This window comes from Amphiprion ocellaris, chromosome 2 (assembly GCF_022539595.1).
Source record: "Amphiprion ocellaris isolate individual 3 ecotype Okinawa chromosome 2, ASM2253959v1, whole genome shotgun sequence".
In the NCBI taxonomy this organism is placed as follows: domain Eukaryota; kingdom Metazoa; phylum Chordata; class Actinopteri; family Pomacentridae; genus Amphiprion; species Amphiprion ocellaris.
In genome coordinates this window covers 28,223,261-28,250,204 of record NC_072767.1, presented here as the reverse complement: position 1 = coordinate 28,250,204, position 26,944 = coordinate 28,223,261, and the positions used below count along the sequence as shown (strand labels likewise).

General features: G+C 39.4%; 1 protein-coding gene across 1 annotated transcript in view; it reads left to right on the top strand.

Annotated features, from left to right (window-relative positions):
- The window catches only part of tgfbr3 (transforming growth factor, beta receptor III), an 89,770-nt gene that overhangs the window by 1,142 nt on the left and 61,684 nt on the right, over positions 1–26,944 (top strand). The window contains exon 2 of the mRNA XM_055017246.1: positions 5,745–5,918. Within this exon, the coding sequence (XP_054873221.1) occupies positions 5,858–5,918 (61 nt within the window). The 5' untranslated portion in view covers positions 5,745–5,857. The remainder of the gene's footprint in view (positions 1–5,744; positions 5,919–26,944) is intronic.

Genomic DNA, 26,944 nt, shown 5'->3' with positions numbered 1-26,944 from the left:
TGGTCCCTGCAGGGGTATTACTGCAACTAACTGTTGTTATTGTTATGCAAGAATCTACTGATTACTCTCTGGCCTAATCTATCACTTTCTTCATCTCCAATATATCAAAATATAGTGGAAAAAAGAACAAAATCCTAATTTTTTTTAGAGCCAAAGTTGAAAAATCTTGGCAATATTGCCATGAAATCTGAAACTATTTAACTTATAATGATTTAAAACAGAAAAGCAACAGATGTCAGGTAGTTTTATTGCTTAGGAAGGAAGAAATAAATCATCATTAGGTGACTGCAAGTTTTCAGCTCTAATTTAATATACTGGAGATAAGATATGTTCTTCTAAATACATGCACGTTGAAGAACTTGTCAGGACCTTAAGTCCTACTAATGAAGGCTGAACAGTAAATCGATTTAAGATTGAAATATGAAACAATGCAAATAGGGAACTGCAAAGGCTGCACATTACGATATATGTCAGGACATGTGTAACAGTTGAGGTAAGGATGCTATATCATGTTCTAATGCTGCTTTGCAATATTTTCATAGCAAACTTGCAAAATGAAAGTGCAATATCCCTCAGAAAAATTGCAATTTCCCTCAAATCATTCTGCCATGGTGTATATCATGCCTATGTATCGGGGTCCAAACTCAGTCCAGGATGTTTGTATGCAGGTCCTACCTCTGTGTATAGACAGAGACTGTAGCTCTAACAAGTTTAATGACTTGTAATGAGAGCTCTACTTGTGTGATGGAATGAGTAGGAAGTTTGGTGGTTTTGTCAGCAGGAGCACTGAAAGAGCAGAAGAGCTCATTTAAGATCATTCACCGCATTCAGTGACCACACGAACATCAAGATGACTTACGAAGCGAGCTGGTGTCAGATTGGCAAGTCTTAGCGTCATCCACCGCTGGCAAATGCAGTTTCTGCTTTCAGTGCTACTGATCTCTTCACGTGTGGCTTTCTGATCACACGTATTCTGGTCCTAACAACACTATGATGTATGCATACATAATGACACAGACGCAAGCCGGGCCTTTAACGGTGAAGTGACCGCAGATATGCAGCTGGGTTTCAGCAGTGTGTGGTACGTTCAGTCTGGGGTGTGCACGCTCTGATGTACTTTCCAGATCTTCTTTGGGTGAAATAGTTGCTCGGCTTAGACGGTCAGGGTTGAGGAGAAGTCACATGAGGTGATTTGAGCTGTTGCTGCAACAAAACCAGCACCGTAGCCTGGAGTAAAACCTGTACCCCTGACCCAAAACAAGTTTTAAATCTCCTCTGTGTGAATCTTGTAATAAAATAAGAGTGACTTTCCAGCAGCACCTTTAATCCTCCACCGCAGTGCAAACTTTATTCATATCTGAGAAGTGTCAGCAGATACTGTCCTTTGATTTTGGTCTTTGCTTTCCAAAAGGTATTGCAACACAGTTTGTTTAGTCATTGCTGAGATGAAGGTCAAGGAGGCGCATAAATCAAACAGAGGCCACTGGCTCTCCTCGACTAGCTGAAAGTGTAATATTTGTCATGATCTTCCAAAATGACTCTCCAGCCTGTGCAGCTGCCACACACTGAAAGGCCCTTTTGTCCTGTGCAAGCGGCTCACACTGCAGAGTGATGCACCTTAGTGCTTTGTGCATCACTTCCCATGCACACTCTGTGGTTCACCACGAGTCGCATAGGTGCACATCTGTTTCTTTCGCACTGCACTGTAGTAGTCCGCCTTTAAACTGCGAACACATGCGTTCTCTGTTACCACATGGCTTTGACATTCGAGGTGAGTTACAGTTACAGTTTTGTTGCCGCGGTGAATCAGGTATTGCTCAGAGAAGAAGTTTGCCTGACTTTTTCAGTGGACCGCATCTTTGTAGCAAAATGTTTTGGTTGTGGCTGCAGAACATGCCCAGCAACAACCTAGAATTAGCCAGAGTCGAAGTGATTCTCTAGAATAAGTCAATGCCAGTTTACTCCTTGAATGATTCACTTTTCAACCTTTAAAAATTATTGAAAATGGAGTCACTCACTTGTATTCATTTCTATGTAATAAGCTCTAAATTTCTGATTATATTACTGCTTGTCAGAATAAAAACCATGTGTTCCTTATCTGTTGTTCTACTCTAAAGTTTCCCTCAACTTCTCTCATACACCTTTGCTTGGAAAGATGATGTCTTTCTACCTGATGTCTTCTCTCTTTGTTGTAAAGCTTTGTCAATCATGTCAGCAAAATTACATCAATCTGTATATATTAGGGCAGGGACTTTAACGTGTTAATTTCGATTAATTAATTAATTAATTAATTAATTACAGCAAAAAATAAATAAATAAAAATAAAACACGTTAAATATGATAGCGCAATTAATTGCACCCTCCTCAGTTCCCTCATTTCTGGCACACCGGTAACTCTGATGAACACTCCCGCCCAGTAGGTGGCGGTAATGAACCTAAAGTCTGTTATTAGCCATGAAGAAGAAGCACAGGAAGCACTGAGTGAAGTCAGGCACTGGTGAACAGTGAAGGAAAATGAGATTGAGCTTGTTGGGCAGAAATTTTCCTTTTAAAAATCTTCCCGATGGTAGCTTGGATAAAAGCCTGGTTGTGTGCAAATTGTACAACAAAGAGTTTTCTGATCACTGCGTCACTTCAAGCCGACGGTATCACCTCAATGTAAAACATGTTGCTGTTAGCACCAGAGCTAACGTTAGCTACGAGTCATGCTAACGGCTAACGGTGTATCCATCCCATAATAGACCACTTTTCTAGACAGTGCTTGAGTTTACAAAAAGTCTTAAAATGTTGAATAAAATCACTATAATTGCACTTAGATTTGCAGTAATCTGTGAATGTAGCAGACAGATGAAAAATGCAGATAAATAGAAATGAAACATTTTTGTGGTTTAAGTTTAAGGAATAACCTAAACAACAAAAATATCTCTTTTAATAACTCAATCATTAACTTTTTGTTTATAAAAAAATTTATATAAATAAAAATTGATATTCCTATAAAAAGAACCATCAAAATTACACCATTTATCAGACCCAGAAAAGATGAAAACAGAATGAATCTCTGGATTTTCAACTTTCTGAAGCTCCTTGAACTATCCATCCATCCATCCATTATCTATACACCGCTTAATCCTCACTAGGGTCGCGGGGAGGGCTGGAGCCTATCCCAGCTGACTCGGGCGAAGGCAGGGGACACCCTGGACAGGTCGCCAGTTTGTCGCAGGGCTACATACAAAGACAAACAAGCACTCTCACATTCACACCTACGGGCAATTTAGAATAATCAATTAACCTCAGCATATTTTTGGACTGTGGGAGGAAGCCGGAGTACCCGGAGAAAACCCACGCATGCACAGGGAGAACATGCAAACTCCATGCAGAAAGATCCCGGGAAAGCCGGGACGCGAACCAGGGACCTTCTTGCTGCAAGGCGAAAGTGCTAACCACTACGCCACTGTGCAGCCCGCTCCTTGAACTACTTATGCTGATTTTATGTGCCATACAGTAGAAAAAACAACTAAATTCAGGCTTTGTCATCAAAATTACTGTTTTCTATATGTCCCATTTTCCTTTTTTAAAATAAATTTCAAATTCACTTATTGTGTCAAATATTGCTATTTGACAAAACTGCAATTAATTGCGATTAGTTAATTACAAAGCCTGTAATTAATTAGATAAATTTTTTAAATTGCATCCCACCACTAATATATATATATATAAATATATATAAATATATATATATATATATATATATATATATATATATATATATATATATATATATATATATATATATATATATATATATATATGTTCAGCATTGTCATTAGAGTATTGTTTTGTTTGATAGCATCTTCAGTATGTCTTCTTTTTAAAGATTCACAAATAATTTCTTAAAATTCAACTTGAGAGTTTCTGATTTGCTATTTCTGCACATCAAATCCAACATGCCACCTTAAAGAACTGAGCATAAATGCAAACATAGACATGATACCTATCAATCAGGCCAATCAATTACTAATATTAGTCCATGGTAGAAAGACTAGTATTGACATATAAGTCAAAATGAAAAAAAAAGAAGAAACACTGGCCCATGATATAGCAGGAAAAAGCTTATGCTTTGACTGCAAAAAACACCACATTTTTTGCAAACCACATCTAAATGAACTGATTTATCTTTCAATTTTCAATATAACTGTCAAATATCAATATTTTTCTAATTCAGACAACTAAAACGAGAGTACTATTTACATGAGATGAAAAAATAGGTATTACACAACACATCATCTTGATAAGGAAAGTGCCCATTTCTTTGGAAATAGCTGCGGTTGAACTAATCGGTCTGTGCACGCTTTGACTTAAGTGCAGTCCAGATAATAGATGTCTTTCTTTTATTAGAGTGAAGTTTGCTATTAAGGTTCAACTAGAATTTAAATTCTCTACATTTTTGTAGAAAGAAATATAAACTTTAATGATTCTGCGGCTGGTGTTAATATGCTACTTCTTTTTTTAAAAGATGTTTGGACATATTTGTGGAAAGTGCATCTATGCCGTAATCCTCTGTGGGTTTTTTTCCACAGCAGCAGCTGATTGACATCTGAGGTGTGTCGTTGCTTGTTGTGCTACTGACTGGAGTACATCGCAGTCTTATATACTGTTTCCTGTGATTGCTGGTAGATTTTTGGTCCTTTTTCTTTAACAAGCCTGTTGAGTTATTTGCATGTCTGTCCTTTCACAACAATAAACATTTGGCCATTGTGTTGGTTTTCTCTTGGAAAGTTAAACCTCGGTGGCTTAGCATTTTGCTAATTGCATTCATGTCATTTTAACCACGACCGAGTCATTTGTAACTCTCTCTCAGTTCCCATGGTGCTTGTTGTACTACAAAGAGAGAGGGTTTTTTCATCTTATGTGTGGTTCACAGTTTTAGTCATTTTTTTCATTGACGTAAAAATTGTTATCTTTATTAAAGTTATACAAACCTACCAGTAACTAGTGGTTCATGTGTGAAAGCATCGGTATGGCTGTTGTATTTTTTTTTATCCTGTGAGAACTGCAGCTGTTGTCTGAGGTCGATTTTGCATCACATTTTACAAAACTAAATAATTTGTGTGTTAAGCTCAATAAGTAAGTTAAAGCAAACACTGATGATATATTGTATATATTGGGTTCTTAGCTAAATAAATTTTAATTCCTGTTTGACTTTACTTAATGAAGTTTATTAATGTGATTTTTTTCCCCCCATATCTGAGAAGTAAGTAACATTTTGGACGTCCTGAGTGTATAATAGTAAATTATTTTATCTACCCTGTCCTGGCTGTGCGTGTTTGGGGTTCGATTACTGAAGCTTCAGGCGAGGTCATGCTGATTAGCGTGGTCGTACTAAGCTGCTTACTCAAGACCCCACTGGAGAGTCGCAGTGTTTCCTGACTCTCTAAATTAAAGTGTGTTAATAACCTGTGGCATGTTCCAAAGTGTTTCACACCCAGCGATCCAGTCAGCCGTCCCACTCGCCTCACACGCTCTGACCGGCTCAGGAAGGTGTGTGCAGCGTGGTGCTTTGAAGCATGCTTGATTCCCAATTAACCCCCCCAAGATTAATCCCCTGGTCTCCACACTGCTGCTCCTCTTGTCTCATCTCATCACTCCCACAGCATATATTAAGCAGAACTCAGTTCCCTGCTGTTTGTCCAATGCTCAGATTCAACCTTCTTGGCTGATGTCTTCTATTTTTGTTCACTTTGCAGCTGGAGCTTGAAGGTGACTTCCTGTCGACAGAGGGGGAGAAACCTTTGTGAAAAGCAGGAGAAAGTTTCCGGTTCATCCACTTGCATCATACTGGAAGCTGCGGGACAATAAAATGGCGAGAAGATCCCACATTCCCTTGTTACTTCTTGCAATATGTTGCCTTGCAGCTGCAGGTAAGTCTCTGTCGCTACTTGCATGCATGTGAAACTGGCCGTTATCAGACATACGTGATGGTTGTTTGTTTATGTCAGTGCATAAAATTAAATTTGTCAAAGCCAAAGTGTCAGAAGTAAATTATATTTACGACGCACTGAGCCTTGCAGTGTTGTGTAGTCAGAGAATCACAATTTTGCCCATGGGATGCCTATGGGATTTTCCACTCTTTCTCCCAGCATGCCTTTCTAGACAGTGCTTGTCAGAGTCGTGACTAAGGGGGATTTACATTCAAGAAAGTGCTGACAAGTTCAATCTCAGAATACAAACACTCAGCAGGCTTGCATGTATCTGTCAGATTGGTTGGATTCTGCCAAACATGCAGTAATTTACAGCCATGTAACAGGCAAAGCAAAGAGAGAGAAAATAACCAAGTAAACGGCTACAAAGATGGGAAACTTCTGTGTGCTATCAGTTTGTCATATCAAATACTGAAGTGCTGCGGATGATATCACTTATTGCTACAACCCACCACACTAAGCTTAACTAATTACAATATTGTACCTCTCATAGTGAGGAATGTACATGACCTTTTTCACTCCAATGATTCTGAAAAGTATGAGCAATAGTTTTCTCAGGTGCTCAGACTTGTATCTGTTACACTGTAAGACTTAATCTACTTTGTTGCAATCCCCTCTGTCTTCTTTAGATAGTCGATTGCTCTTCATTTCTAGCTGTGTGAGGTAATGACTGACAGATGAGAATAATGTGGAATGTCCTCATAAAAATTAATGTCAGTTTTTTTTTTTACTATATATCTAACTGATAAAATTACATAGTGATTCAACCCACTTCATTACAGCTGTTAGAACCGCTTCTTCGAACACCTGGCATAGGACTGTTAGACCTCCAGAAACTCCAGAAAATCCTGTGCCACACACAGAGTTACACTGTGCAGCTCTTTGAGGCTGTTCTGAGGCACGTTTCTGCTTGGGGCTACAAGCTAACATGATATCAGCATGCTGACATATACACAGTGACAGTGCACATCCTGATTTTTAGCAGGTAGAATACATTGTAGCATTTTTACTGTGCCATTATGCCAATCTCTTGTGACAACAAGCAATAAACACCAAATACACCCCAGGAGTAATGGGGCATTGCTATTTGTTCTGCTTATCTGGAATTGTGGCGGCAGCAGCAGGGTTCTAGACATCTCTCTCACTGGAAATGTTTTCCAGTTGCTGCTAGGAGATCCCAAGGCATCCCAGGCCAGATGAGATATATAATGCCTCATGAAGGTTCTAGGTCTACCTTGGGGTTTCCTCCTAGTTGGACATGCTCAGAACACCTTTAAAAGAAGGCACCCAGAATTCATCATAATCAACCACCTCTGCTGGCTTTTTTTTGTCACAAAGGGAAAGCTCCTCACCCTATCTTGAAGGCTGAGCCCAGCCACCCAACGAGGGAACTCATTTCGACCGCTTGTATCCACAATCTCATCCTTTTGGTCACTACTCATGACTGTAGGTGAGAGTTCGCCTTCATGCTGAAATCGTTCTTTACCGTGACGGTTCGGTACAACGCCCATGTTATTGCTGACGCTGCCCCAATCCATCTTTCCATCTCATGCTCCATTTACCCATCACTCATGAACAAGATCCAGAGATACCTAAACCACCGGTTTTCAACAGAGAACCATGGCCTCAGAAGCCCAGACTATCATCCTGGCTGCTTTACCCTTGGCTGAAAACTACCCTGGTGTGTGCTGAAGGTCACGGCTTGATGAAGCCAACAGAACCATGTCATCTGCAAAAAGAAGACATGCAACTTTGAGCTTTCCTGAAGGCAAATTTCACCCTCCTTTAACAAAGTCCAATAAAAGACTTCTCAAAGGTTCTACAAAGTGTACCACGAGAATCATTAGGATGCATCCGCTTGGATCCATGAATATCTGTGCCAAATTATGTACCAATGAACTGGTCATGAAAATATCCTCAAAACTGATCCCCTGGTAAGGCTGCACAGTGAATTTAATATTAATCTTGATTACGGTTTTGCCTTTCCCAATTAAATGATCATGATCGACTGTGATATTGACATTTAAAATGCTCAGCTTATAGCAAGCTGCACTGTATATCAAATCAAGCCCTTCCTAATCTAACAGTCAGCCATCGGGGAGCCATTGAAATGTTTTGGCTTCACTTTCAGTGAGTAGTTGTGGTGTTGACCACTAGATGTAATTAGAGGAACTGTCACTGCTGTAGCTATCACACTGGCTTCAATATTCACCAGTGGTTAATGCTTGGTAATGACCAAAATATTCAGTTTAGTGACCTAAGCCCTCAAATTTTTATGAAACTCTGTCAGGTTGGCTAGAATCTGACTAAAACCACACAGAGAATCTGGCCTACATTCTTCTTTTCTATTTTACAGATTGTAAGATGTCCTGTTTACAGAGACTGGTTTCACAATGTACGACTCTGGACTTGAACTCTCTCCAGCTTTGGACTGCAACATCCCGTGTTGTGTTTCTGTGGCAGCACAGGAATAATTACCCAGTAGGAGGCATGCTACATAATGAGCGCCTCCCCACAAAAAAAGTGTGGTTTTCATATTTTCAGTCTGATTGCCGCCATAGGTTATTATTTCAAAAGTTCTTCTCTATTCTCTGGAGGTTTGAACCACACTCCAGAGAGCTGACTTTTACTCAAACAATAGCAGTGTAGTCAGTATGTGCTGTGGGTAGAGCAAACATAATTTCTTCCACAATGCCAGGATCTCTAACACAATGAAGTCTCGTATGAAGTTTTCCTCTAAATTCTTCCTCATACGGCAAGCTGCATTGTTATACTGAGTCACAAGGGACAGATATTTACAGTTAGACGACCACATGCCCTTTCCTCCAAAGTGCGCTGGCAGTAAAAAATGATTTGCATGCAACGTGTCTGATGCTCCTGAGTGATCCAGTCTAGGAATATACAGTCCAATTAATACATTTTGGATCATTTTCAAGATTGTGAACATTATTCTATGCCCTTCTCACCAAATTAGCCATTCCTTGAACTGTCAGTGGTAAGCGTTCTCTTCTACTGTCTATTTCTATTATCTTGCAGCATCTGTGTAAACAGTCACATCTGCCTTTAAACTTGTCAGGAGAGCTCTTACGTAATGTTTAGATTAGTGTACAATGAGTCTTCTCTCCACGTAATGCAATCCAGGATCTGAGCCTCCCATAACTCTTAAAAGTCAGACTGAGAGCACCTTGACATCCATATTTCAACTCTCTGCTCTGCCGTCTTACTCTGCTTTTTGCTATTTCTACCTCTTTTTTTCTCCTGTATCATTACTCCCATTTTGTGGTTACCTCTCCCCAATTTGCCATAATGGTAATTTTGTGAAGGATAAATTGTGGACATTTAGGCTTACATTGGGTTTTACAGTGAAATAAAGTTGTGTAGGAGAAATGCCAGATATTAATTTGAGGCACTTGCCAGAAACAGCTCCGGCAGGATGCTGGTTATACTGCAGGCACAAGGCCGGACTGCTGGCGCACTGAAAAACACACCAGCATTGTTGACTGCTGCCGTACTTTCTCCTCCTATTATTAAGCTGTTTTCCACTGTAGAAACTTGCAGGAACCTTTATATGCGTTGACTAAAGGAACCATCCCTATAGAACCACTTTCAGGGCTGTTGTAAGGGGTGATAAAAGTACTTACTCCAGAGTACTTCTGATTGATCCTGATAAAAGTGCTTTGTGGTCTCAACACTGATTTTTAAACTCAGAAGAAACAAATGCTGATTGGTTACCCCTCTGTACCCCTAAACTACCGGTGGCTTTGAAAGACATGTTGTGTTCACAAAATTGCCAAAATTAGGCCATTTATCAGAGCCAGAAACTGGAAAACTAAAAGATTTAAGCTCTCTGAAGGTCCTTGAACTGATCATCTATAATGTGTTATTTGGTTGGAAAACTATTCTAAATCGACGCATAAAATCATGACATTTGACCAAAATCCTTTTATTCTAGATGTCTCATTTAAAATTTTTCAAAATAAGGCATTTGCTCTAATGAGATTCTGTCAAAAACAACAAAAAAATGTGCCCCTTGCTGCAACTAGGACTACAACTTTGCTACGATCAAAAATATAGGAAATTATTGACAAAACTGGACTGAACTGCAGACTGTGTTTACAGAAGTACAGAAGCAAGATCAAAATGTCGTAAAATGTCCATAGCATGTGGAGCCACCATTTTTTTCCAGTATTGATAGCACTGGGGGGCACTTGCAGCAATGTTTTGCATGTTGATTCCACATTTTAAAATTTTTTGTAAAATTTGAAATGAATAAATTTCAATGTTTTTGTTCTTTTTATGATTTATGGCTTTATAACTTTGTTTAATTGCACAGGAGACATTTTGTCTACTCGTAGCCATGGTTTTGCTGTTCCCACAGAGGTGGAAAATTTTATATTTTAGTGAAAAATGAGCCCAGAGTGAGTTAAAACGTGACAAGACCTAAAAATACTCAGAAACTTCTTGAGGTTCAAAGGGTTAAACTCGGAGAGGACAGCAACAGTCATTTGTTTGTTGTGTTTGTGTCCTCATCCAGTAGCGGTCTCTTCTTCTATAAAATCACATCAATATTGCAAAATTCACCATGTATGCTACATAAGAAAGCCTCCGTTATTCTATTTCCTATGTGCTCATTGGCCTCTAGTTAGGTCCAGTAACTACTATTTGTTGTCGTTTTGGCACAGTCAGGTTTAGCGTAACAGTCGAAGCCATTGGATCCTACACTGCATTGGAAACAGAAAGGCTGAAAGGGCCGGTTAGGGGGGCGTTCCTGTAAACGTTTGCATGGCCATGCGCCTGCTTTGAGTTCTTGCAGTGGAAAGTTACCTACTGTCTATCCCGATTTCACCTGTGTGGTGGCTTGATGGATGATGAGCCTATTAGCACAAATTTGTCTTCAGCTGTTCATTGTAGAACCACATAGATTGTTTAACAAAAAAGCCTGGAAAAAGAATCTGAACTGTGCTCTTATTCGCAGTTCATATGTTCCACTTTCAGCTTTACAGTAAAGTAAACAACTTTCTTTCTGTCTGCATTTTTTTGTATACTCTTGGCAGACAAGAGTCACGGTGGTGCCAGAAGTGGTTGTAGCGCTTTTTTTTTCTCTGCACAGTTGAGCAAAAGGTTTGTCTCTATATCCGCAGTGCTTTCTTAGGGCCAGCAACAGTCCCTACTGCCAAAATGCATTGTGCAACCACTGTAATCTGAGAGGTGGGGTAGCCAGGGGGAGGAGAGAGGCAGGCGTGGGTCGTCTGGTCCAAATCGACACACTCCGCACACGCACGGCCTGCCAAACCGACAAAGTCCCTTCCAGCATGCTAAACCAGATGTTGCCCTGTGATTCATGCGAGGAGCTCGAGCAGAGCAGCGCTGCACAGAGGCGGTGTGCTGTTAGGCAGAGCGGTTGGGATGTTTACATAGCAACGGGAGTCCTTAGTGTGTCTAATTACAGGTCTGTTCTCCCCCCATGGTGAAGCCTTTATCTTAACAGCAGTGTCAAGGAGGAGGCAATAATTCTGGCCCTGTCTGTTTATAGCTTTTGCTTATTGAATGAAGGTAACCCCAGCATTACTTAGTTTAATTAACAGCAGTGTGTAAATGAAATAGTGGAGCGTTTGCTTTGATTTACTTACTCACTCACGCATCCAAGCACATCTCAGTGAGTTGCAGCAGACAGGTTTTTCTGCAGATAAAACACCTTCCTTCCACGTCTATCATATCTTGTCTTGTCATCCTGCCGTTAAGAGGACGCAAATATACTGGAATCATCCCACCCCCTTTCCTCTCTCTCTCTTTTTTTCTCTCTCTCCATAGTTCCAGTAAGCAGGCGTGTAAATAATTTTGGTCAGAGTCAGTAATGGGAGACAGCTGGGGTGATCGTGCGCTTTCCATTGTGTTTCATAGCCCTGTTAAAAAAAAAAAAGAAAAGCACTGAAGTTAGAAGTTAGAGTAAGAGTAGAGTGTGACTTCATTGACGAATGAGAGAGTAATAGTAAAAAAAAAAAAAAAAAACTGTTCAGATAACTGTCAGGAGCAGCTTGAAAAAAGAGCTGCTCAATTACTTTATACTTGTTGAGGTCATTATTTAGTTTTTGAGTGTTGTTTCATCGCTTTGCAAACATGCCAAATTCTGCTGCATGACTCAAAAAGTCCTGATATGGGATTCTAGCTGAAGGTGGTGTCTTTCATCATACCAGCCCCTCCTGGGGCCTCACCTTCTACACTCCATTTCCACCAGATGAGTCCTGCTGAAAGACCATGTCCCAGTTCTGGGAAGTTTCTTTGGAAAACAGTAATGTCTGTCCAAAAAATGACTGTAGGTCCTTCTCGGAGCTTGATGCTAACTGTAGATCACAAACACACATACTTGGAAATACTCTCCTTTTCCACTTGCTTTTCAGAATTTGATTTCATGTAGGGGGCTGCACAGTGGCGTAGTGGTTAGCACTTTCGCCTTGCAGCAAGAAGGTCCCTGGTTCGCGTCCCGGCTTTCCCGGGATCTTTCTGCATGGAGTTTGCATGTTCTCCCTGTGCATGCGTGGGTTCTCTCCGGGTACTCCGGCTTCCTCCCACAGTCCAAAAATATGCTGAGGTTAATTGATTATTCTAAATTGCCCATAGGTGTGAATGTGAGAGTGCTTGTTTGTCTATATATGTAGCCCTGCGACAGACTGGTGACCTGTCTAGGGTGTCCCCTGCCTTCACCTGAGTCAGCTGGGATAGGCTCCAGCACCCCCCGCGACCCTAGTGAGGATTAAGCGGTGTATAGATAATGGATGGATGGATGGATGGATTTCATGTAGGGAGAGTAATCAAAGCGCAAGTTGTTATGGGTCGTAAAATAGCCATTAGCTGCAGTACACTTTAACCCGCTGAACCCCAAAATCCGGTTTGAAAGGCAATTTATCTTCAAAAAATTTAAACTTTTTGTTATCTGTGATGTGTCAGTCAATTTTTAAATGTAACCACATCTAAGCTTATAATTGAGATGTGTCATCAAAATATTATATTCTGCAAGTTTCATTGAGAAATCCCTCAAAAAAGAATGCTTTGCTTGGATCAGATTCTGTTAAAAAAACAAATAATTCTGCACTCCCCGGAAGCCATTTGCAACTCAGCTGTGATCAATGAGACAAAAAGCCAGGGACTTCAAGAAATTCAACTTTAGTAGTATTTTCTTTTGTAAGGACTTATGGCATCATATCTGTGTCGTGATGTACGGAACAAATTTTTGAATTCTCTCTACTAGTCAAGGTTTTGCTGCTTCCATAGAGGGGCAGGACTTTGTATTTCAGAGAAAAATAAGCCCACAGTAAGTAAAAATGTGACAGAAGTAAAAAATAAAAAAAAGTCATCCAGACTTCTTTTGGGGTTCAGAGGTTTAAGAAGCTCTGTAAGAGGCTGTTAGGGTGGCTGGGATATATCCTGCTCCTCTCATTTGAAGCACACTACAAAAACAACATGGAAACATTAAGTTTAGCTGCAAAGATATTTGTCACAAGTTTCTTGCACTTTCTCAACATCACGTACACCATTCAGAAATTCTCTTCATGGCTTTTTTATTGTGTGGTTTCTGTTCTAACCAGCCATTTATTCATCACACTTTCCGTTTGTCAACTGTCCAGTTAAGAGGCCCTCCCAGCGTCCTTTGTGCGTGTTAATACATGAGACAGCAAGGCATCCGACAAGTCATTCTTCTTCTTTGCCCTCCCTTTCATGCAGTTGAAGAAACCCAGAGGAATGTAGCTTCTTCCAGCATGTGAGAAAACGCTGTCTGCTTTGGCCTTTCTCACCTCTCTGACTCCTTCACACTGGGCTCACTCACTGGCACAAAGGCCCAGCATTGTTTCACTCTTTGCTTTCTGTTGATGGCAACCTGCTGCTACTCAAAGGCCCCTGTTATCACATCTGAGTGATGGTGTTTCTGTAAAACACAGCAGGAACAAAGAAAGTTTTTGAGCTGTTTTATATGATCCATGTCAAAAGAAAGAAAATGCTTGGTACTTATTGATTATTTGGTAAAATCCCCTTCTCATACCTCTCTATCTAAGCAGCCACTTATTTTGTGATATTAACTGAGTTTGAAAAGGTGTCTTCGTGTATGTCAGTGTGGATTTGACACCTTGACACACTATCATTATAATCCAGATCAGCATTCTGGCTTCAAGGTTTGTTGCTTGAGGTCTGTTGAGACATGAAGTGGATGAAATATGCCACAACTAATTAGAGTAGATCCAGTTGAGGATAATATTACTCTTATTTTTATTTTTTATTTTTTACCAACATTGTCACTCTGCTTCAAATCACAGTGTATTGTATTTTTAAGGAAAAATATGTCTAGTTCAGTCACATTTAGTGGTTATAGCCAGCTGTTATATGCTGTCGAGTCGCATTTGGTAATTATTATGTTTAGAGGTTTATTAGGAGATTTCACAGGCTACCCATGTGAAATTAGCCTCTGCTGTCAGCAATACTGTTCATTATAAATAGGAAAACACAACCATAGCTCCACACAACTAAAATGCGTTCTTGTTAACCTTTTAAAAGAAACATATTTTCACCACAAAAGGTAAAATTGTCACATAGTGGGAAAGGAGCAACAAAGTTCGCGTAATGTCCAATTCATTCTTTCTGTGTCCACAAAGGTACACATTAGGAAAGATTTATCCTTCACCCAAGTCATCTACGTGCAGCCTAAAGTTTGTGTCTGCAGCGAATACATGACAAAGACAAAAGTCTGTTGTGTAGATGTGGCTGACTGTGCACGTATTGAACTCTAAGTGGACGTCTGCAAACTAGAAAAAGGGCTTTTTCATGCTTTCCTTGTCGATGTGTGTAGACAGACTTTGGGAGCACATGGTACTATTCATACTACAGTAGGTACACATCAGTCTGCTGCAAGTGGTCGTATTGCACTCCCATTGACTGTTCAGAGAGGTTGCACTTCCTGCCGGATATAGGAGTTGGTTACAGATTAGACTGCAGCGCCATGTTAGTGGTTATTCCATAGATGTGATGAAGAAAGTGGGCAGACATAGTACGGGGCTTCCTAAACAGTGTTTGGGCTTTGTTATTAGAAAACATGTACAAATCAAAGCACCTCCAAAGTCTAAAAGCAACTACTTCAATTACAATTCTTTAAATGGTGAGTTACAAAGAGGGAGATGACAGATAATCACGTTGTACTTTATCGCCTCATAACAAACACTTTCGTTTTTAGCATCATTTGTGGTGCTTAAAACACAAAGGGTCCCGTGATGCAAACTCTGTCATCTTCCCGAGTTTGCGAAAGTTTGCATGGAGACCTGAAACACATCCGTATGCGGTCCCAAATTTACGCTGCGAAGGGCAAAAGTACTTGGCAGTTGTATAGATGTATGAAATATATAGATATGACCTACTGTGTGTGCATGCAACAGACTCTTCCAAGCAAACTAAAAAACTCGTATCATAAGAGCAACTACCCTACATCTGCAAGGGATTGTAATCAAGGCTTAAGTCATCAACAACACTTTCACTGTGTCCCGTGTGGGACCATTCTCTTAGGTTAAGTTTCGTTTTCACTTGTTTATTTTCAATTTTCACTCATTAGGGGGTTAAGGAAAATCTCAGGGTTTGGGTAAAAATACAGCTCTTTCACAAAATGTTTGAAGCTTCTCCTCCAATTTTTGTGGATAACCAGAGTGATATCTAACATATAATTGGTTGGCTGAGAAGGAACGACAGTAAAGCATTAGGATAAATGACAAAGACATAAGGTTTAGTTTTATCAGAACACAATTTTTGGTCTACAGTTCTGTTAAAGGACTTAGCAACAGTTCTGTTAAAGACGTAGCGTCCTTTAACAGAGCTGTACACCAAAAACTGTTTTGTTTTTCAAAAATTCAACAGAGTGGTGCTTCTGCATCCACAACACCATCTTTGGCCAGGAAGGCATCATGTGGAGAGAATTTTTAACTGTACAAAAGCCAAGAATTTCTTTTAACTAACATTAACAAGCTACAGCTTTTACTTCACACTTACACTTGCCACAGTGTAAAACTCTTAATTATGTAAGATCACAGCTCTTGCGATTTGAAAATTGTCCCGTCAGAATGCGGTTTTGATATAAAAACTATGTTTTTTTTCCCTCTAAATTACAGTACAGTGAAAGCTCCACAACATGTTTTGCAACCTCTTATATTATCTCAGCTTGAAGCTTTCAGCCAAACTTGATCCCCACCATCGACTTTTCATTACATGCGCTGGTTGGGTCGTGTTAAACACTGTACATTGAGGAGTTCTGGCAAAGCAGATGATCCAGCAGAGATGAAATGAGGCTGATATTGAGTGGGACAAGACAAACGACCACAGGGTACACCTCCCTGCTCCCCCTACTGGGTCTAAATCTTTTTGAATGCAGACGAAGTGCCTGATCCCGAAAACACCCATCGAGCTGCTGCCAAGGAACGTGGCTTTTGCAGGCGTCTATGATTGATGAGAGAGATGCCCTCGGAGCAGCAGGACGGATGTTTCCCTCCACTGCCCAGTTAAGACTGTTCTGCTCGGGTGCTTTTAGTGCTGCTCAGTTCTGCAGTTTGTTGGGTTAGCTGATGGCTGTTCAACTCCACTTATGGTATCTCAGTATTCATGCAACTACCTGGATGAAACCATCTCACACGAACATGTTATTATAACGCTACTTCACTGAGGCTCCTTGAGGGCATCTTCACAGAAAATCATTAATTTTCATTTGTTTAAATTCACCTTTGAGCTGAGGGCATCTATAGTGTCAAGTCTATACTAATGGTTTTACTTTACTCATACTCGTGCAAATGTTTCTCAGCTGGTCTTCATCTAGTTACTACTTTTTAGAAATATGAACAGCCAGTTCTTGTTACGTGACTGCACTGACAACTTTTTTGTTCTTTGATATTATCGGTCCAGACAGCACATGTCAGCACCCATCACTAAAGACATACAGTGGCAGCACAGCCAGTAAAGTCCTCAGTTGTATGCACATATGCTCGGTCTCTCCCAGCTGTCTCACTTTACACAGTGGCTCCTGTGTTCCTCTGGGAATTAGCCTTGTCATCCATCTCTTCAAAGCCTGCTGATTTATGTCTGCATTCAGGTTACGTCCACAATAATACATTTTTGTTCTAAAATGGATAACTTGCACTATGCGTACGTCTACCTTCCACGCTTCTCCGACATTTGGAAATGATGCTATGTTTTAGTTTGGACGTGCCAAAATGGAGAATTGGACACATGCATTCACTTCCTGATCGGATCTTGTCACTCTCTACGTGTCCTTTCTTCATTAGTGACCCTTTTCTGGAAGAAAATAAGCACATCAGCCATGACTACCAGTGGTTAATTCGACATGGGTTATGAATTACAGGCATTGCTGCCCTTGTTGTCACCACTAGCAGCTGTTGTGCCAATAAATTCAGCATTATTCCATGCTACTGCTGTCTATGTGTGGGAGACAAGCAACTATTCCCGTACCCAGCAACATTATCTGTGTTCTTAGGTGTGTTTAAATGGATGGAGTGTTATCAGTGTAAGTCAAGTCATTGTTATTTATATAGGATATTTAAGACAGCAGATGTTGAGCAAAGTTCTTTCCAACAGAGATACAAGATGACACCAACTTTCCTGACTAGTAAGTATGAAAGTGTAGAGCCTACGATATTATCTACTCTATCGAGATCATTTTTGTTTTAAGATACTGCTTTAAAATGAAAACCTATTTGTGTGGACGTAACGTCAGAGATGGGCAGAAATGTACCGACAGTCTACAGCTGCATATGCTGCTTGTAATTGGTCGTCTGTTTCTTTTTCACATGCTGATGGTTTACTGACAGGTGCCCACTTCATCTGTCAGGGCTGATGAATAATAACCACACTCACTGTCAGCAACAGGAGTGTGTTTTACCCGCCTCTCATTCTGTAGGGCATGTGAACTACTGAATCATCATCAAAGCAAGCTTTTTTTTTAAAATGTTGTTTTAAAACAGTCCTACAAGTAAACCTCTAAAAACAACCTCGTCTGTCATTAGTACACAATTATGTCGAATTATCCAGTTAAAATTGCCTATTAACCCTGCAAAATTACTTATTAACCCTTGGTATCCTAAAGCAGTTTCTGGCTGTTGTGACCTAATTTCCTCTGCAATATAAAGTCCTGCGCCTCTGTGGAAACAGCACAGCCATGGCTGGAACGAGACAGAACTCACATATGTCTTTTGTGCTGTATGTCAAAGTTATAATGCCATCAATCATAATAACAATAAAGACCAAGCTGAATTTCTTTGATTGTTTATTTTACAAAAAAGCAACAACAATCAACATGTACAACATTTTCCTGAAGTTCAGGCCGTTACAGCTGAATAGTTCCCAGATTTTTGTCATGGGATTGTTGATCAGAGCTGAGTCACTCATAGCTTCTTCTGTTGTAACGAGGAGCTCAGAACTTGTGGTTTCTTGCAGAATCTGGTTAGAGCAAATGGTTTATTTTTGGTGTTTTTTTTATGTGGTATGACATAAGTGATTTTGATCAAATTTTACAACAGAAATCATTGTGACAGATGAGTAGTTCAAGGGCCAGTGGAATATTGAAAATCAGAAGATTCTCTCTGTTTATACAGTTTCTACGTCTGATAAGCAGTGTAATTTTGGCTATTTTTGAAAGACATCATAACTTTCAAACCTGCCAGTGGGTTTTGGGATTCAGGGTGTTAATTAGTCACTCCTAAATCTATGCAAATGAGAAAGATGCACTTTTTTCCTTTTATATTTAAGTTTTTACACCCACAAGGATGCAATTTATTGTCTCGGCACCTGTAAAAATATTTATAAACTGAAACAAGCATTACCTCCATCTCCATTCTCATTCTATACACAGTAGATAAAATATAATCGATTGAAATTACAGTCTTAAAGCTGTATTTTCAATTATATGCCAGCTGACAAGATTATGGCAGACATCTACCAATAAAGAGTATTTGGGTGATATTGAGTTACAGACAGATTTGCGGGATATCTGACTTCAGATTTCACACTTTGATGGAGGAGTTTACGACTTCCCTCGTGGAGCTCGGGCTCACCCCCGGCCCAACTCCCTTCATCCCATTCCAGCTTCCTCCTCTTGTGCCTCCAATTTTACAGTCCAGAGATAAATCCTTTTCATAGGCAGGCCAGTGAAGTGAACTTACACTACCCTTATGAAAGGCTTTGCTCACTTCCTGTAGTAGTGACTCAGGGTTCAGGGCTAAGTGGGCTGTGCTAATGTCAACACTGCAGAGCTAGTGATTCTTTAGCCCAAAGCCCCTTAGGAAAACAAAAGCGGGCAGAATATTACGTTCCCTAAACTGGTTTGCGTGTTTCGTGCTCCATGGGAATCATGCCCTGCAGCAGAAAGGAAAGAGACCAGAGGATTCATTTAATCCTGAACTTCATATGGGAACTGGCATATCTTAGGTAGAGAGCAGATCTATTGAAACAGAGACGCCCCTCTGTGCTATTTTGTATTTACTGTAATTAACTTGGCCTTATTATGTCTTCACATTATTGGACAAGTTATTGCCTTCCTCGGCTCCACTGTTATTCCACACTGACATTGTCTGTGTTGAGTTATTGTCAGTGCTGCTGACTTTCTTTTGCATTTGAAGAAACACAATCGGACTTGCTGAAGAAATACTGGGAACTGGACATGTGAGGATGTGTACACACACAGGGGGAAGGTTCTGTTTGTTTATATTCGGAAATGGCTTTGTGGGAATATCAGATTTGTCCCTAACTGGCACACACAGACTGACATCACTTCCTGCACCCAAGTGTTGGCTCAGTGCCACACTGTGGAAGGCAACAAAGTGCATTCTGTGGAAACAGAGGCCAAGTTTATCTCTCATATGATAGGAGAGCACTGTTGTGACGAATGCAGAAGCAGGGAGGGGTCTGCTTTTGTAGTCCTTCAATTTAAAATATAAGAATTTACATGGTTAACATGAGGCTTCCACGATATTTGAAAAGTGAGATGTTTTGTGCAACATACATGTGTTGTCATATGGAGAAAAAGCTTCATAAATACAGCGTGGGTATGAGTAAAGATGCTTGGCTAAAGCACTGCAGTCTGGTCTACTTATTTAGTGCAGCAGCCTTCACCATGTTCAGCACAGACCTGACATTTCCCACTGAGGCCCCAAAGATTCTCTCATCACTGGTGCAAAGTTCTCACATGTATGATCATCCTGGGAAAAACTCCATTTGCAAAGAGTGACTTTCCAGTTGTTAGTTCTCATTAATGAAGTGGATGGTCAGACTTACGTATGACTTTGTTGTTTGGACCTTAAATCTGCTGTAGCTGCCTAATATTCCACTGTAGCAGCTCTTTTCCACCATGTGCCTTGTATTTTTCATACAGCTCTGGAATGGCAGCTTGAAAAAAAATTGATGCGAGATGGTGTTACAAACGTTTGTTAAGCGGCGGAATCCAGTTTTTAAAACCGTCGTTGGTAACTGTGTTAATTATCAAGTCTTTTGCGAGGTGAGAAGTTATCGCATCAGTGATTTCTCTCTGCCGTTTTGAACCTTTCTCACATGTCGTAACACCAGCAAAGACATTCGAAAGAGTTTTTTTTTTCTGCTTTGGATGGCATTCAGATCTGGCTTTGCACTCATCACACAGAGCTTTGTGGTGCTGATTTAAATGGTCAAACAAATTAGTTGTGTTGCCTTGAGTTGTGGAAGAGCACCTGTTTGTATTCAACGTCATCCCTTCTGTTGCCAAAATAGTTCCACACAACATACGTTGTGATTCTTTGTGCAAACAAATCTTCTTTTGTGGAGTTTTTCTCTGGTTACTGTAGCCTGTATGTCAACAATCTGGGTTTCGTTTAAAGAAGTAAAAAAAAGAACCTTTGATTTAGAGTAAATGATATTCTATCAAACTGACTTTTCTTGTAGATTAGATATGGCAAATGAGAACTGTGTGAGCTTTCTTTTTGTATCAAGCAGCCAAAATAGTTGTTGCATTGGGTTTTTTTGTTAATTTGTCTACAGTGTGACTATTGTACACATTGCAGTGTTAGTCCTGAAACAATGTATTTTTCCAGCTTAACATGCACAAACACAATAGCTGATCATGATGAGGAGCTGTGAAATGCAAGATAATTAGCAAAAAAAGTGAACTTTTTAAATCACAACTGATCAGACTCACTAGTATCTTCTACTACAACGTACACTGAGGCTGAAATGACTTCCTTATGTGTAAAAAGGGCATTTTTTTAAGAGCATTGCTCAGAATACCTACTTCTTTATCAGGATTTGGCTCATGAAACAAAATTATCCATCACCTTTACAAACACTAAGTAGTTAAAAAGTCAACATGTAAGCTGCTCTTTAAAATGGACAAAATCTTTGATGACCCAGTGTAACAGATTTTTGTCTCAATATAAAATCATGAATAACTGGTTGTACAAGCACAAAAGACATTTCAAAATATCTCCTTTGGCTATTACAAATGGCAAAATTTTATCAGTGTTGGAAGGTATTTTATAGCTGAGTTGCAACCATATTTTGGACATATTTATCTTCTTAGAGAAGTGCTTTCAGTCCCTTCCATTATATTCGTGGAATAAACACCGATAACAAGCAGCTAATCTAAAATGTGTGATACTATGTCATCAGCCTGCGTGAGAGTGTTCACTTCAAAGTGTTAGAACTCATAGGAATATATTCAGTGAAAACACAAACACAGAACATTTCAGAGCATTACAGGCTCATTACAGCATTGTTTATGGCTCCAGGCCTCCAAAATTCTTGGAATTCTTCTCCCATACAGTTGTCTTGGTGTTTTTGCAGTTATTTTAAGAATGTGGCTGGTTTTTGTTAATTACAATGAACTGGTTCAGACAGACTACTTTAAAGAACTGCAAAGCATTCAGTACTCTGTATGCCAGTTTATGTTTTTGACTGATTTTCTTCTTTTGAAATATGAAAAGGAAGCTTGTTTTCAGAGGAAATGTGTGAAAATGACAGAAGGATTTTTCATCAATCTCATTTTTGTCACACATTCTAATAGTCTGGAATGGCAATCTGCTGGATTTGAAGAAAATATCTGAAAGAGATATTAGTGTTGAATCACAATGGAGGCTAAAGTCCAAAAGCTGCCTGCCAAAGACTGTGAAAAGTGTCTAGTGACATCACTGCCTGGACTGCACTGTTTAAATATATCAAAAGTGAGTATTTTCACAGTCTCCCCCTCCTTAATATGAATTTACTACGCTCGCTTCCTGTCTTACCTCTAATACTCTCACAGTCAATCCTAAATGTATTTTAGGAAATGTAGAATAACAAAAGAAAACAGTTAAAATCTTGTGACAGAAAATAAGTTTTGCTTGTACATGGTCTTGCTATACTATATCCAGTGTTTCTCTTAGAATCAATGTCTGAATATTTGATTCTAATCCCCATAAAAAGCATAACTGAAGAAATAAACATCTATCTGGGGGTGGTTTGGAGAAAAAAAGTAGGTTAAGGTGCACGTCAGTCACTCTGCAGGAAATCGTGGTCATGAACTTTGCAGAAATCGAACACCATTGAATAAAAATGTAACTGATCCCTGTTAAAAAGAATGAATTCCTGTGAAAAGCAGTTTCAGATCCTACACTCGACATCTGAGCTGCTTGCAGTCTATCCAACTGTCGCGTCCCCACTGCTCCCACTTCATCTTCAACTACTATTCCCACCTACATGCCTAAATGACTGAGGTATTTTCAACAGACTTTCATTTCAAGTGACATTTCAACTGCTTTTACTTTACATTTTAAATTACAAGTCAGCTGCTTTTATCTCTTGCTCTTCAACTGACATTTCGACTGATTTTATCTCAGCTGCTGTTATCTTTTATGCGCGAACTGACATTTCAACTGATTTGATCTGTATTATCAAGTGATATTTTAACAGCTTTTTTTTTATTATTTAACATTTCCACTGCTTTTATCTTGACGCATCAACTTACATTTCAAGCGCTTTTGTCTCTTACTCTTAGAGTGATATTTTGACTCTAATGCTCTTCCACTGACATTTCAGCTGCTTTCAGCACACACAAGTACAAGTTTTGGTGATTTCATTGATTACACTTCAACTGACGCTTCCAGCTCAGCTGTAAATTGACTGATACTCTCATTTCAGTCTTTCCTACATTGTAATAATCCTTGTAGAGACCCTCATCAGTCTGCTATGATATTGTCGTGTCCCATAGTTAAGTATTTGACACAATAATTTGGATAGAGTTATTACAGGGTCTTTTGCTAAAATGTGTGCTGAGGTGACATGATTCAATACTTACTAGTTACTATTTTGTCTACAACCAGCTTTTGACTGTGTTAAATCCAAAACACTTTAGCTTTATGTACCTCCAGAATGGCAGCAAGTATGTTGAGTATCAAACTAAAGTAGCTCAGCTCATTGTAACGTCCTGTCTGTGCCCACATACAGTCACAGTAAAAGAAAAGTGTCAGTGAAAGCGTATAGTATGACATTTTCCAGCTTCTGTCTTCTCGATTTCTGTGATGAAACCACAAACTCATCTGACCCTATCTAATGTGGTTTTGACACCTGTGGCATTCGTTTTAGTTGCCAACTCTGATGTCGCTTACTTTAAAATGAGTAATTTTAATGTTTAAGGCACCTTTAGTTGAATTGTGGCCATGTACAGATGCCCAAAGTTAATCTGCTGCCCCCAATAGCAAGCATCTTTTAAGGGGTCCTATTGGCTTAAATGAAGTCTGATCTATTTCTGATCCTTTGTTTGTTTGCTCCAGGTATGCCAGCTGTCAAAAATCCCCCACTGAGCTCCGTTACAATGCAGGAAACTCTACTAATGCAGAGTTGTGTGTGTGTGTGTGTGAACCACAGAGCAGAGCAAGCTGTTGGAGGGTCAGTGGGTGGTTTCAAGATTTCACATCTTTCCCCTGTTGATACAGCGTCAGAAATACTAGTATGTGAAGCTGAAAGTGGAGATTTGAATCTTTAAAAAAAAAAAAAACGTGTATCGGATCTCCGCCAAGGATTTTCATTTGTAACGTTGCAAATATTACGAATGCAAAAGCAGATAGTTGCAACTATTCCAATCTAACTTTACATTTTGAATTCCAGCTTTTGGCTTCGTATACAGTCTTTCAAATCTTACATTCAGATAGTTTTGGTTACATGAACTTGGAATGTGAGTTGACCTCACAGCTGGATAGGATTGACGGGGGACTGGGGTGATGATGAGATGTTGATGTTGAGTCTGTTGGACCCGATCAGGATTTGGCTGTCTTGTCTGTGGTAACAGTTAGTCCTAACGCCTCCATGTCTTCTGATTTAACCTGACACGGAGTCTTCGGAGAACTATGCTCTCTTTTCGTCATTGCTAACAGAATGAATCATTTAGAAAGAGTGAAGTTAACCCTCTAAACCCCAAGTAGTTTCAGAGCATATTCTTGTTCCTATCACATTTTAATTCACTGTGGGCTCATTTTTCTCTGCAATATAAAGTCCTGCACCTCTATGGAAATAGCAAAGCTATAGCTAGACATAGAAGAACACAAAAATGTCTTTGTTGCAGTATAACAAAATCAGAATGCCAATTAAAAAATAACAGTTGTTGAATCTAATTATTTATTCTACAGAAACTGAAAAAACTGGTATCACCATGTGTAACATTTTTCAAGTGCCCACAGGTGTTACTAATACTTTAAAAATCGAACTTCTCTACACACTATCAATATTTTACTACCAACTTATGGCTCCTATCAGCTGTGTGTAAATATCGCCTGCCGCTCAACTGAGTCACTCATGGCTTTTTGGTCTCAGAGGATAAGTTCAAGTCTTGTTGGAAAGTTGAAAATCCATAAAACATTAAACAGTGTATAAATTTGATAATGTGTCTTTCAAAACTGTTAATGGGTTAAGAAATTGGTAGTTACAGCATTTTAAATTTTATTGTTGTTTGATTGCAACCTCATTTTACTATATTTGAATGGATTTTACATTGGACAGTTTAAGAATAATGCAGGTCCAGGATAATTCGCCTTTATACAGCTTAACGTTTCTCCAGTAGCATCAAATCCTACATAATTCGTGGTAATAGTCAAGTTTACTGCAAGAAACCTGCACCTTTTTAAGAATTAGATCATTTTCATGTAACTTTCTGAGGTATGGCGGTATCAGTTTGTAGCTCGCTTCAGTACAGCTGTACAAGAAGTTTGCTCTAATAATTTGTGGCAATATCACTATGAAACCATTTAAAATTTTAGAGATTGCTTTAGCTGTCATCTTAGATTTACCTTCAGATTTGTAGGTATCAGTGGTAAAGTCTGCAGACTGTCTGTGGACTCAGACTGGACTTGTTTTTTCAGGCAAAGTGAACAACAGCTTCTCTCATTCCTCAAATGTGGGTGTTTGACCTGGCCAGCTAAAAGTCCCTAGTAGCAGCTGGACAGGACGCACTCTGTACTAGACTGATGACTGAGGAAAAAAGAAGGATGGCTGGAGGGGAGGGGAGACTGAAGCGGGGGAGAAAGGCAGGCAGGCAGACAGACAAGGTGACAGCAGACACAAAGCTGTGGCCAACAGATGCTAGTTTTATTTCCTGTATAACTTTCTTTACTGTCATCTCTGGTGCAGGCTAATGGTAATGGCATATGTGATAGGGAGCGAACTCAGCTGGGTCCAGCTCGATAAAACAGCTGTGTGAGACTTTTATCAACCTGATCTAATCAGCAAATGGTTCATATGAAATTTTAAATATTTACTCAAAATTAAAGTTTCTCAGAAGTATTTATACTCGTTCCAAAAAGCCACACTTGAATATGAAAAGCCTGCTGTCATGGGAAATTATGGCCCACATCTTCAGAGTCTCGTCAAGAGCGTTTATGATTTTGCAAGAAAATGAAGCTGTAGTGTTACATTCAGTGCAATTTGTTTTAGAGAGGCAGAACTTGACATCAATGGCAACGTTCAGAAAGTGATTTAATAAACCTCTGAACCAAAAAAACTCAACCCAGTGGGTTTGAAAAGCATATTATCTCCTAAAATGTGAGAAAATTACACCATTTTTCAGCGCTATAAACTGTTAAATTAGAGAGAATTGTCGGATTTTTAGCTTTCAATGGTCCTTCTACTAATTATGTGTGACATAAAATACCATGCGGAAAATTAATGAAAGTTAATCAAACCTTAATAGTGTCATATTTTATCAAAATCACTTTATTCTAGATGTCTCATTTAAAAATTTTCCAAAAGTAAACACAATTAAACACGCACTCACATGACATAAATTCAAGGAATATTCAGTTGAACTGGTGTTTACACAGAGCAGAGCTTAGAAAAATGTTGTACATGTAGATTTCAGGTTGTCTCACTTTTGGTAAAATCAAATATTTTCAACAATTCAACATATGTTTTTTTCTTTTTCAGAATTTATTACATTTTTGCTGTGTCATACCGAACAGAAGACATTTGTGAGTTAAAAAAGTATACTGTAAATAATGCACGTGTTGTATTGTTTGAGCAGTTTTAAAGTTTTACTACACATTGTTAATGAAATCTTCCCTGAATCCATCCCTCTGCTAGGATCAGATCAAATTTTTGGGTCACACGTAGCTTTAGCCTACAAAAAAGTTTAAGGAACAAACCATTAAACCTACAGACTGCTTTTGCCTTTCCTCAGCTTTGTAAAAACAAGACCATCACATATTGACTGCCCTAACTTTCCAACCATGTGGTACCTTTTTCCTCCCACATACCTCTCTGTTTTGTTGTATTTTTAAACAATTAGATGATCAGATCATTGCTCAGCTAGTGTTGTAATCTTTTGGCAGTCTCTCAGAAAGAAGTACGTTTTTCTTTGTTTGTCTGGCAGTTGTTTGTTATTCTCGGCGTGTGAGGGGAAAAAGTGAGTTGAAGTGCCCTCAGACGTGTTTGTGGGAGTGAGG